Source organism: Camarhynchus parvulus, chromosome 5, assembly GCF_901933205.1.
Source record: "Camarhynchus parvulus chromosome 5, STF_HiC, whole genome shotgun sequence".
Lineage (NCBI taxonomy): Eukaryota > Metazoa > Chordata > Aves > Passeriformes > Thraupidae > Camarhynchus > Camarhynchus parvulus.
In genome coordinates, this window is record NC_044575.1 from 18,489,328 (window position 1) to 18,500,772 (window position 11,445).

Consider the following 11,445-nt stretch of genomic DNA (forward strand, 5'->3'; position numbering starts at 1 on the left):
ACTAACTTGTTGCCTATATGGTTTATTCCAAACTCCCCACCTTTCCCCAGGAGAAACAAGCTGTATTGGCACTATCAGTGTTTGAAGGTAATCCCAACAGGTACCTATTGTAGGTAGCTTTGCAGGCACAACTCTTCACCCCTCACCAGCTAGTCTAAGTAACTTCCTTGCAACAGGAAGAATTGAAACACATAGGCTACACTGGCAAGAGGATCTGAGCCTGCAGCACAAAAAGAGCCCTGCAAATCAACCAGGGTAGGTTACTGGGGAGGGGAGAATTGATACTGCTATGATGGAAGATCTTGACACCCACAGTCACCCTAACCCAGAGACTCAACATGCAAAGAGAGGAAATGTCAAGAGTCAGGAAAGTGCAGCACTGAGGAAGCAGGGGCATTGTTTTGCTCCAGCCTGTCTGCAGCAGCTTTCACAGCAGACCCAAGTCCCACAGGTGGAGGCACACTGTACCATGTACTCAGTGCCCCTCTCCCAACAGCAATCTCAAGAGGTCCCTTTAGAAATGGCTCTCACTGGTTTGGGAGTTCACTGGCACAAACTCACTGCCAGGAGCCAAAGGTGCTAAACAGGGGTGGGAACAAGCTATTCATGGACAGTTGAGGAAATGGTGGATAGAAATAGAGGTGTTTGGTAACCTGACTGATAAAGAAAAAAGAGTGTAGATAGAGCTGGACAAGTACTCAAGGTGGGAACAAGCTGTATAAAAGTGAAATGTAGAAAAAATGTGCTGGAGCAGAATAAAAGGACTCTATTCCCATCCTACCCTGGGATCCTGAACTCCAGTGTAGAGTAAAGGAAGGGCTTCATGTGTTGTGCTAGTGAGAGAGATCCCCATGAAGCAATAGCTTGGGCTCAGCCCCTGTAGTCTCCAGGAAAGGAGCTCACAGCCCTGCTGTGGTTAATATGGCAGTCACCAAACTCGGTAACTTGGCATTGAGACGTGTTAGGTGTGGCTTTGGGTATGCAGTAAAACCAATGTTGAATAGAAAGTGTCTGTCAGTACTCAGTGAAGGAAGAAAAAATTTATTGAGCCTGGGAATTACTGGAGGGGACTGACTAATTTTGGTAGTCCAAAAAGGTCTGTGCTGGGAAATAACTTCCATGCAATGCCTCTGAAATGTGGGGGTGGAGGCGTTGTACTGAAGCCTTGAGCTGTGGGAGAGTATCACTCTAAGATATGCAGTGTTAGCACAGGCCAGAACTCGCCTGAGCCAGAGGGTGCCTGCTCATGGCTGGAACAGTCCTCCCTGCAGCAGGCTACAGATATGTCCCCTCTATCAGCTGCAGCTCCAGCCATGGAGGAGGCTCCTCCTGCCCTGGAGAGCACTGGTACACCTCTGGGTGCTTTGGAGGTGCTCATAGTTTCAGGCTCTGGTGCAATGGAGACTCACTCTGTGCCTTGTTTGCCAGCCTTCCTTGCCAAGCAGAGACTGTTAGCGAAGCAGGGCCACTCAACTTCAGCATAGATACAGTGTCCAGAAAAATAAAGTCCCCATCTGCTTTCCCATGATCCTAATCCTATCAAAGCCCATTAGAGTTTGGCATTTGTCTTGAATGCAAAATAATTTTCACTGTAGGGGAGAAATCATCAAGTCTCTGTTCAGTTCCTGTTTCTTCTGCCTTTATTGGGAGGAATTGCTGTCTGCAATGAGAGACACTCCACATCACTGAGAAGGTGGGTACTGGGGTGCCAGGAAGAGAATGAGCAGAATAAAACCTTCCCTAGACTAAAAACACTGTGAAACACCAGCAGTCGGGTATTCTGTGAGCCTAGCTTTGCCAGGCAGCTAAAATCAAGTTAATATAAGAAACAACGTACAGAAGCCAGAAATTATTTTGTTATCTTTTCTCCTGGTAGGATTCTGGGCCTGGACAGTAGCCAGCACTCCCTTCCCCAGTACAGGGCTGTGAAGCCTGGAGACTTTCTCCTTTATCTCTGAGCTGCTCATTGCAATGTCTGCAAAGCACTAACAAGACATCTGATTGACCCAAATATATCAGTGATCACAGGTTCAGGAATGCTTAACATGCCATAAATTGAACAGTTTGGCTGATGTTTAACCCTCTACCAATTGTCTGGTTTTAAAAATATTGCAGCTTGTAGCAGGATTATTAGCCAGAAGGCTGGCTCAGCTAAACTCTGGCTTGTATTCCTTTCAAAGAGTGCAGTGAGGAGGCAGAGTATTTGGGGGAAGTGATGTTTTCCCAGCTATTGATTTAAGGGTGTAGTCACAGTATAGCCTGTTGATTAACTGCCTAGCTTACAAGAGGCAAGCTGTAATTGAAATTAATGTCATGCATAACTTGGAGGTTATGTCCACCTTAATAACAGGAAATCTAGTGTCCTTATCCCTGGCAATGGTTCTTCTCTGGGGAGAAATCCCAGCGCAGACACTGGCAGCTAGATACTCACTAGAAGCATAATTCACCTGAAAAACCACAAATTCATATAAAGCAAAATACATGTCCAACCTATGTATGGATTATAATTAGTTTTTTGCTTTCAATAATTTTCCAGCAAGCTAGGAGTTTTCTTAAACCTATTTCGAGCTAGAAAGTGGCAGAGAACAGAGACAATTCTGTGCCATTTCTTGGGTAAAAATACCGTTGGATAAAAGCCTCCTGCTCAGAGTAACGGCACTGTTCTCATCGACCACTGTGAAGTGCAGCAATCACCAGCTCCAAAGTACATACCTGGTTTTCACCGCGCAGCTCCTGTGGCTTCAAAGGGCGAAAATGTAAAGCGTCATCTGGCAATAAGGCTTCGGGGTAGGAACAGCTGGGGACCCGAATTCTTGGGTAGCAAGAGGAATGCTTGACAGCTTGTATTGCCTTTGAGGGGCGCCAGGCCGGTGACTATATCTCTCATTACCATTCTGCCCCGTGCCGGCGGTGCCTGCAGCGTGGAGCCGGGAGCGGCAGGAGGTGCTGGTGCGACACGGCCGCGGCCGCACGGAGCGGCGGGGAGGCGCCCGCTGCGCTCTGCCCGGGAATTTGAGGCAGAAGACGGGGAAAAAGACAGCGAATTCGACTTCTGCTTTGGGTTTTTTTTTCCTTTTCTTTGCGTTGTTTGTAGTGTTTTGGGTTTTTTTTTTTAATTTTGTTTGGGTTTGCTTTTTTTGTGGTGGGCAAGCTCTATGGTGTGCATAACTGTGAGTTGTTAAGGCGTATTAGGTGAGTTTGAACGTTTTTAACAAAATTGTGAAAAATAAAGAGTTCCCTAATACTTATATTAAAAGAAAATAAACTGTATTCCATCCAACCTGGAAGACTGGAGTGTGGCTGAAAAACGGAGTTGTTGTGATACCTCAGGAGAGCAAAAAGAGTTCAAGAGACGAGAAAGGCAATTTTTTTCTTTTGCTGTAGTTAAGATTCTACGTGCAGTGGTTTTGCTGCACTGGTCCAACTTCAATAACTGCTTTGGAGAATAGCCACGGCAATGATAGCAAAAGGGAGAGGTGTTTAATCTCATTCAGCTCGCAAACGTGTTCTTTGCAAGAGAAGTCCCCAGTAAAATACTGAAAGAGCAGAGCTAAGCATCTTTGCCTCGAGAAGGCAGAAAAATTGAAATGGGGAATAGAGAAATAGCCACTCTTCTAAACACTTCACAGAGACACAACTTGAAAAGAAAGGCTGGCTGTCGTTCCCTCTGGCAGGATATCCCGCGAGGGGGGCTAACCCCTCTCGAGAGGGTTAAAGTCCAGGAAAAGCTGGACACACCTGGTGCTCGAGCACCGCGCACATCCCGGTGTAAAAGGACGCGAAGGGCGCTGCCCTCCGTGCAGGCGGGCCCCCACCGAAGCGGGAAGAACAGGTGATGCTCCGTGGGGTCTCACCACCGCGCCTCGCCCACGGTCACCGGCAGCCCTGCCCGGCAGGGAGCGCCGGCATCACGCAGCGCTGTGCGGGTGGGTCCGGTTCTGCGGCCGGGGGACAGATGTCTGTCCGGGTGTGCACGGCGCGGTGCTCGTGTTTGCAGCTACCCCTTTGTGCAACCACCTGCCGGCTCCCGGCCCCCGCGCGGCCCCGAGGATCGGGCCGGGGCTGAGGGGTGATGGAGCGGAGGGGCTGCCGCTCTGCCGCTAACCGCGGCGCGACCCTGCCGTGCGGCAGTGGGCGGGAGGCGGCGCGGTCGCGCCCGGGGCTCCGCGGCCGCCCGAGCACCGGCGCGGGGGGCGGCCCCGCTGGCGTGCGTACCGCCTTCCCCTTCCCCCTCCCCGCTTTCCGCCCTCGGTGTGCAGGCTCCTTTGTGCTGCCTGCAGCGGCGGGGAAGAACCGGCGGGCCAAGCGCCCGCGCCGCAGCGCTCTCCCTTCCCCTGGGCGGTCGCCCGGCTCGGCTCCCACGCCATCCGCGACCCTTCCGCCCCCTCGACGGGGCTCTCCGCAGCGGGTGGGACCGCCACCCCCGCCACGCGGGCCATCGCCGTTTTAAGCGGAGGGCCACGCCGGGAGACGGGGCGGGCCGGGCGCGCCCCCCCGGCTCCCCCACGTGGTGCGGTGCCCGTGTCTCCAGGCCGCCGGCGGGGCTGGGCGCACACGGCGTGGGGCAGCCGCCGGGGCTCTCCTGCTCCCGTCGCCGCTGCCCGGGCGGCAGATCCGGCCCGCGGCCATGCGCCAGAGCTGCGCCGAGCGGCCCAGCGGCGGGGCTGCACCGCCGCCGCGTCCCGCTGTAGTGGCGTGAAGCGGCGTAAGAATGAAGCGGGCGAGGCGGGCCGCGCCGGGCCCCCTGCCCGTGCTGGGGCTGCTGCTGCTGGGCGCCCTGCCGGGGCTCTGGACGGTGCTACTGCGGCGGGAGGCGGCGGCGCTGCCGGAGCCGCGGCCGCCCGCCGGGCAGTCCCCGGGGCGATGGGGCTGGGGGCGCTCCCCGCCGGTGCGGGGCGAGTCCGGCGGCGGCGGGCAGAAAACTTTTCGGACGCTGCTGGCGGTGCCGGCGGCGGCGACGGACCGGGAGGAGCGGGACGGTGAGAAGCGGCTCGCTGTGACCGACTCGCAGCCGCCGGCCGACGCCGCCTCTCCGGTGGAGCGGGGCATCTTCTGGAGCCGTGAGCTGGAGGAGCAGGTGCCGCCGGGCTTCGCGGCGGAGGAGGCGGCGGCGTGGCTGGCGGCCGCCCGCGCAGCCCGCGTGGCCTCGCTGGAGCGGGGCGGCTGCGGGCGCAGCTCCAACCGGCTGGCGCGGCTGTCGGACGGGAGCCGCGCCTGCGTCCGCTACGGCATCAACCCGGAGCAGATCCAGGGCGAGGCGCTCTCGTATCACCTGGCCGGGGTGCTGGGCATGCAGGAGCGGCTGCCGCCCATGGCCCTCGCCCTGGTGGAAGCCCGCGGGCGGCAGTGGGAGCCGGTACGCGAGGAGCTGCGCGGCTCGCACTGGGCCGAGGGCGCCGTGGTCAGCCTGACCCGCTGGGTGGACAATCTCACCGCCGTGGTGGCTCCCGCGCCCTGGGGCGCCGAGGCGGGCGCCGGCCGGCGGCTGCAGCCGCTGTCGGCGGGGGAGCTGGTCGGGCTATCGCCGTCGCAGCTGGTGGAGCTGGTGCAGTGGAGCGATCTGATCCTCTTCGACTACCTGACGGCCAACTTCGACCGCCTGGTCAGCAACCTTTTCAGCCTGCAGTGGGACCCACGGGTGATGGGCCGCGCCACCAGCAACCTGCTCCGCGCCCCCGACGGCGGGCTCGTCTTCATGGACAACGAGGCGGGATTGGTGCACGGCTACCGCCTCCTCTCCATGTGGGACCCCTACAACGAGCCGCTGCTGCGCTCCGTGTGCGTGTTCCGCGAGGGCACGGCGCGCCGCGTGGCCGAGCTGCACCGCCGCCGCAGCGCCGCCGCCGAGCTGCGCCGCCGGTACCGGGCGCGGGAGCCGCTCTGGGCGCGCCTCGGCTTCCTCTCCGAGCGCCAGGCCGAGCTCCTGCAGGCCCGCGTCGACTTCGTGCACCGCCACATCGCCCACTGCCGCGCCCAGGCCGCCGTGCTCTGAGCTCCCCGGGGCCGCGGCGCTCCGCCTGGCTTTCCTCCGCTCCCGGGCAGCGAGGCTGACTTGGCCCGGCAGCGGCCGCGGGCCGGAGCTGACCCAGGCTGCCCTCTCGGTGCCCCGCAGTCGCTGCGGCTGCCGGGGACGGGGGAAGTAATGGGCTACCTGCCTGCCGAGGCTGTCGAGAGGAGGGATTGATTCGCTTTGTCAAGAACTCTGAAGATGCAGAACGCAATTGCTATAATTACGGCCCAGTTCCACTCCAGGACTCTGCCCCCAGAGTTGGAAAAATGAGAGGGTTCAGCATCTTCAGTTCCTTAACTCACTTCGTGCACTCGCCCTCGTAAGAGACCTCATAGGAATGCAGTCATCTTTTGTCTCGATTGGGGTCGAGTAACTTGTTTCCTTCCAACGAAGGCAGGCAGAAAATTTTTTTATATATTATTCCTTTTGCAACGGCATATTTAAGTATGAATGTTGATGTTCATAGACCAAGAATTGATTGCACAATAGGGGAGCCCCTAACTAGCGAAACTGCCCTATTTATGAAACTTGTTTCCTACCAGTTTTCTTTAATGAGAGTGAATCTTTCCACTGATTGTTAAGTCTTGTTGATGAGAAGTGTATAGGAGCTCATATTCTTAGTTTTTTTGTGGATTCATTGGGTTAAACTGTTCTGATTTTTAAGGGTTTGCTTGTAATCATAATTTCATCTCACCAGTAAAGTAACTGACTAATGGGTGGCCCAAGAAGATCTCCCATTTTTAAAAAAATATTGCTATATGCTAAGACTTTGACACAATAGTTAAAGTGGAGGGAAAACTGTTTCATGCACTTTACTTTGACTTTTTAATATTTTTTTTATAGAAGACCTTTTTATTTTACAAAGTCTGCCTTTTATGTACATTGTATATGTTCATAAACTTTTCTGTAACATACTAAAGAAACTGATATTTCAGTAAAGTGTGTTAATGTTTTGCCTTCTGTAGCCTGGATGTTTGCCTGAGCTTTGACAGGGAAGCATGCATCTGCTCGGTCTTTCCTGCTGAGTGATGGAGGTCACCACTTCACAGCTTGTCACTCCAGTGAACAGAATGAACTTTTACTCATTCCCTCTGAGGCAAGGAGTGGTAGAGTTAAGCTTTCAAACACTACTCTCATTCCTAGGTGTCCCTGAAAGGGGAAAAGCTCTTGGAGTGGCTAGAGTAGTGTGAGTGCTTCAGCTGAGTAGACATTTATCTGGTTTTCAAAGCCTGAAATGGACTGCCTGGCCTAACCCTGAGATAACTGAAGCAGCTAGCTTCAGCAAGCTGACAGAGCAGGTGAGGGCTAGCTGCTGTCAGCCTATTTGGGTGCTGGGACTGGATACCAACCTGGCACAGGTCATGTCAGCTGTTCCTGCTCCAGAGCCTTGTCCAGGGATGGCAGTTGCTTTCAGTGGTGTTCATACTGTCTTCCCATTTTGGTTATCTTTGCAATGAAGAGATTGAGGCAGAACTGAAGAACAGGAAAGCTTTTTAATCATGCTGAAGTAGTTGGTGGGTTTTTTTTTCCTACAGAAGTTCTGTTCTAGGGCGAAGTAGTAGTGGTGGACGTACAAAATAAAATATTGGCATCTCTTGCTTTTTTAAATGTACCAGTGTTCATAGAAGAGGTCATTGTATGGCTTGAAATAACGCTAGAATAAGGACAAAAGATAAACTAATCCTTTTTAGACCCCAAATGCCAGTATATATCCTGGTATAAACAAACAGCAGCATAATCTCTTCTACATCTGGACAGGCAGCTCTTGATGAAGGCAGCAGCATGCCCCAGTGGCTGCTGTGCAAGTAGGTGCTGTTTTCAGTGTTGAGCACTAACCCTCCCTTGAACTCAGGAAGGGATGTGCATTCCGACCTGCAGGAGGTCTTTGGTCTATTAATATTCATTATTTAGATTAAACTTCACATAAATACAATTTTCTTTGGCCATTAGTGTTGTTGGGGGGTTTGGGGGTAGTTTTTTAATAAGACAACAGTTTTACAAACAAAAATAACGGTTGATTAATTAGATATGTTAGATAGTGCATCTTTGTGTATGAGTATTTATTTCAAAATGTCCCAGGAGCCTGCAAGACTAGCTTTCATTCAGCTGCTGAACTGTCAAGGGTCTCTATTGAACTTGTATTTATAGTTCACTGCATTTATCTCTACGAACAATGCACAGAATCCCATGTGACATTCCCTTGTCATTTACATGATAATACACAACTTAACTGTAATTCTTAATTCTTCTTTAGCATTGCTTTGTAACTGGAATGCAGCAGTTTCTGTTGCATTCACCTCATGAAAATATATTTAAATAATAAACTGCTGGCATACATTTTAAACCACTGTGAAGAGCAAACTGCTGTGCCACAAGCATCTAAGGTTTTATTTCTGTTTAAGTACTTCTATAATTATGGCACAACTGTGGCTTTGATGGCTAATGAGAAGTAAATCTTGTTTGCAATGTCTTTAGAGCCAGAGCCTAGCTAATTACCTCTTTCAAGAAGAAACATGATTTCCTATTTGGTGACTGGTGACTACCTCAAGTTATATATAAGTTTATATATGTTACATGTTCAAAAATGGTGTAGTTGTAGGTTGGTGTGAAACTAGAGATGCTGTGCTAGGGAAGCAGTGCCCTGGGAAGCGTGTTCATTCAGGAAGGATGGACAACTAGCACAGATGGATGACGATACTTCATTCTGTTGCTCTATTTTATTCTTCTGGTGCAGATCATCTTCTGTAAAAGCTTTGAATTATCATTATATTGCGGCAAACTTACTCTTTTCTGTGTGATTTCTTTAAAGCAAACAGTGCTTTGTAAATTAGTGGTCTCACTAATACGTGCACTTTTTGCACGTATTTTAGCTGTATGTGCTGTGTTACATTTGACTATCCTCCTGCAGAAGCAAGGGATGAAATTCTGTAAAACTTGATGTGCAATTTCAGTGGCACTCCTTTAACTCTGCTTACTTCCAGCAGAGTTTTCTTTGAGTCACAGTAATCAGACAGGCAAGGAAGGCTGAGAACAGGAAGACTTCAGCACCTGAAAGTTGTGAGTAGAAGGTTGTCAGTAGTAGGATCGGCAGGTTCTGGCTATGCATTGCCAGCAGCTCAGCAGCATTTTATGTGAGGCTCAAGGAATTGTCTGCACAGCCTGAATCAGAATGGGGCTGTAGGGCTTTAGACCTCACTCAGCAAAACACTTAAGGATGCACTTCCCACTCCTTTTCACAGCCTTTCCATAAAGTATGTGTTGACAGGTGTGCTGCAGTGGTGCCTTGGTCAAATGTGGCCTCTTGCACAGATCTGGAGAGGCTGGGTGAGGGTCACAGCCCAGATGTGGTTTGGGTCTGTCCCAGGTGTGAGACAGGAGGTGCTTAACCAAGTAAAGTGGGTAGGAGGCCTAGGTGCTTAACTGGTAACACAAGCTTCGGGGGGGGGGGGAACCAAACCAAACCAAAAAAACCCAAAACAACAACAACAAACCAGTAAAAACCCCAAAACAAAACAGGGAAAACTAGCTAGAGAGGATTTAAATGCACTGCATTCAGTTCTATATTTCTGTATGTTTCCCCAGTTAAATTCAAAATAACTCCTGTTTTTTTCTTGCATTGGCATCTGAGGAGGCTTGTAAGGTTAGGTGGTTGCTGCTATTCCCAGCTTGGGTTCACACAGGGACAGTGTCTTGCATAGTGAAGGGAGGACTGAGTTCACAGTTTCTGAGAACTAACAGATATCAAAATTGGCTACTGCACCCCTAGGGTGCACCAAACAGCAAAGCCTGTTAATTCAGTGGGGCTCCCACTTGGTGAAAAAAGCAAGAATGTTGTTTGCAGCACAGATCTCCTTTGCTTCTCTTTGCTTGCATCTGAAGTAATTTCCAATATGGATTTATTTTCAGTGTGGATTTCCCTTTGAGAATTTTCTTCACAGCTTGGGAAGCTCTTCCCAGGTGCAGAGTTCCCTTACCTCTCACACAAAGCAGCTGCCCTGGGGATGGAACTGTGTTGACCTCTGGTGCCACGCTTCACTGCCCTGCTGAGGCTGTGTCAGCCCATTCAAAGGTTGGGGAAATAGCTCAGGGCCAGTGGAAGACAGTGAAAATATAGTTAGTAACACTTTGACTCACTGGAAGTACAGCATGCTCTTGACATCACCAGTGTATTCTTTTGCTTTCCCTTTGAAGTTTGATGCCTTTTTTAATGTTAATAAACTTAGAATTATCTCACTGACATTACTGGTGGTCCAGGACTGTGAGATAGGAGATTATATTAAAACTTAATCCCATTTTGCATGTTATTCCTACTTTGCAACCACAGCATGAAATTTAATCACTCCTTCAGAGCTGTGCTCCCTGGGTTAAATGTGGCAAAGCTCCTGGGAGAAGGGGCTGGGCTGCACAGTACGCAGTGCCTGCTGGGCACCCACTGAGCTCCTGCTACTCTCAGTGACCTAAAAAACCTTTTACCTTGCTGGCTTAGGTCCTAGTAGAGCTTTCCCTTCTGAAGCAATGCATGCTTATCTGAGCAGAAGTTAACTTCCCGATGGGGTGATTAATGTATTTTATTGTGAATCAACTGGTGTTTTAACAAACATTATCAGTCCCACACTAGGGGACTGTTTAATCTGAGTACTTTGGGTATGGAGCAGAAACAAGGTGTTACACCTGTGATGTGTTAACACCGTCATGTGCTGTGGCTTCCACTGCCTGCTCCAGGGCTGGATGAGTTTCTGGGAAAGAAGGACACACACAAGCCTGCATCAGTCAGGGCTGCTGCTGTGTGCAGGTGTGAAATGAGCTGTGCAGATGAAGGAGACTGATTCCATCTGAAAGCAAACCAATGCTGTACTCAAGGAAAAGAGCTCTGGCTGGATTATTGGAGGATGAACAACAACAATAGGACTAAGAAGAGGGTCTGACTTTGCAAATATATTGTCTGGTTTTGCATGATTCTGCTATGCAGCCACTGCCTGTAGGGTTTGGGTTGTGGGGTTTGTGTGTGTGGCACTTGGTCCATTTCTGCAAGAAAGCAAACACAAGGGAAGACTGACTGCAAAATGCAGTGATTGCTGATGCAGGGAAAATTGAACAGACATCCTGAAGACCCAGACCCTTCCAGTTCCTATCCCAAGGGGGGATACACAAGTAAGGGGATTTCAGGTGGAATGCAAACAGAGTGCAAGCTGGTTACAGGGACAATTAGACAGGGAAATATAAATTGTACTGCCAGGATGTCACCATACTTTTCCAGCCTCTGTCACCTGGGCTTTTTAAAGTGACACACTGTCAAGCCAGTCTTTGGTGTCAATCCAGCAGAATGTTTTATAAGGAGTATTCAAAGGCAAAAAATATTTTAAAAAGAAAAAAAGACATAGAGGCACTTTAAAGCAGGCAAATTCTATCCAGATGGTGGGACCAAACAGCAAATA

General features: G+C 50.8%; 1 protein-coding gene across 1 annotated transcript; it reads left to right on the forward strand.

The window, feature by feature from the left end:
• The first annotated feature begins 4,242 nt into the window (after positions 1-4,242).
• Positions 4,243-8,358, forward strand: FJX1 (four-jointed box kinase 1). Its single transcript, XM_030950208.1, has one exon. The coding sequence runs from the start codon at positions 4,712-4,714 to the stop codon at positions 5,990-5,992; it is 1,281 nt and encodes a 426-aa protein (XP_030806068.1). The 5' UTR covers positions 4,243-4,711; the 3' UTR covers positions 5,993-8,358.
• Positions 8,359-11,445: the final 3,087 nt, after the last annotated feature.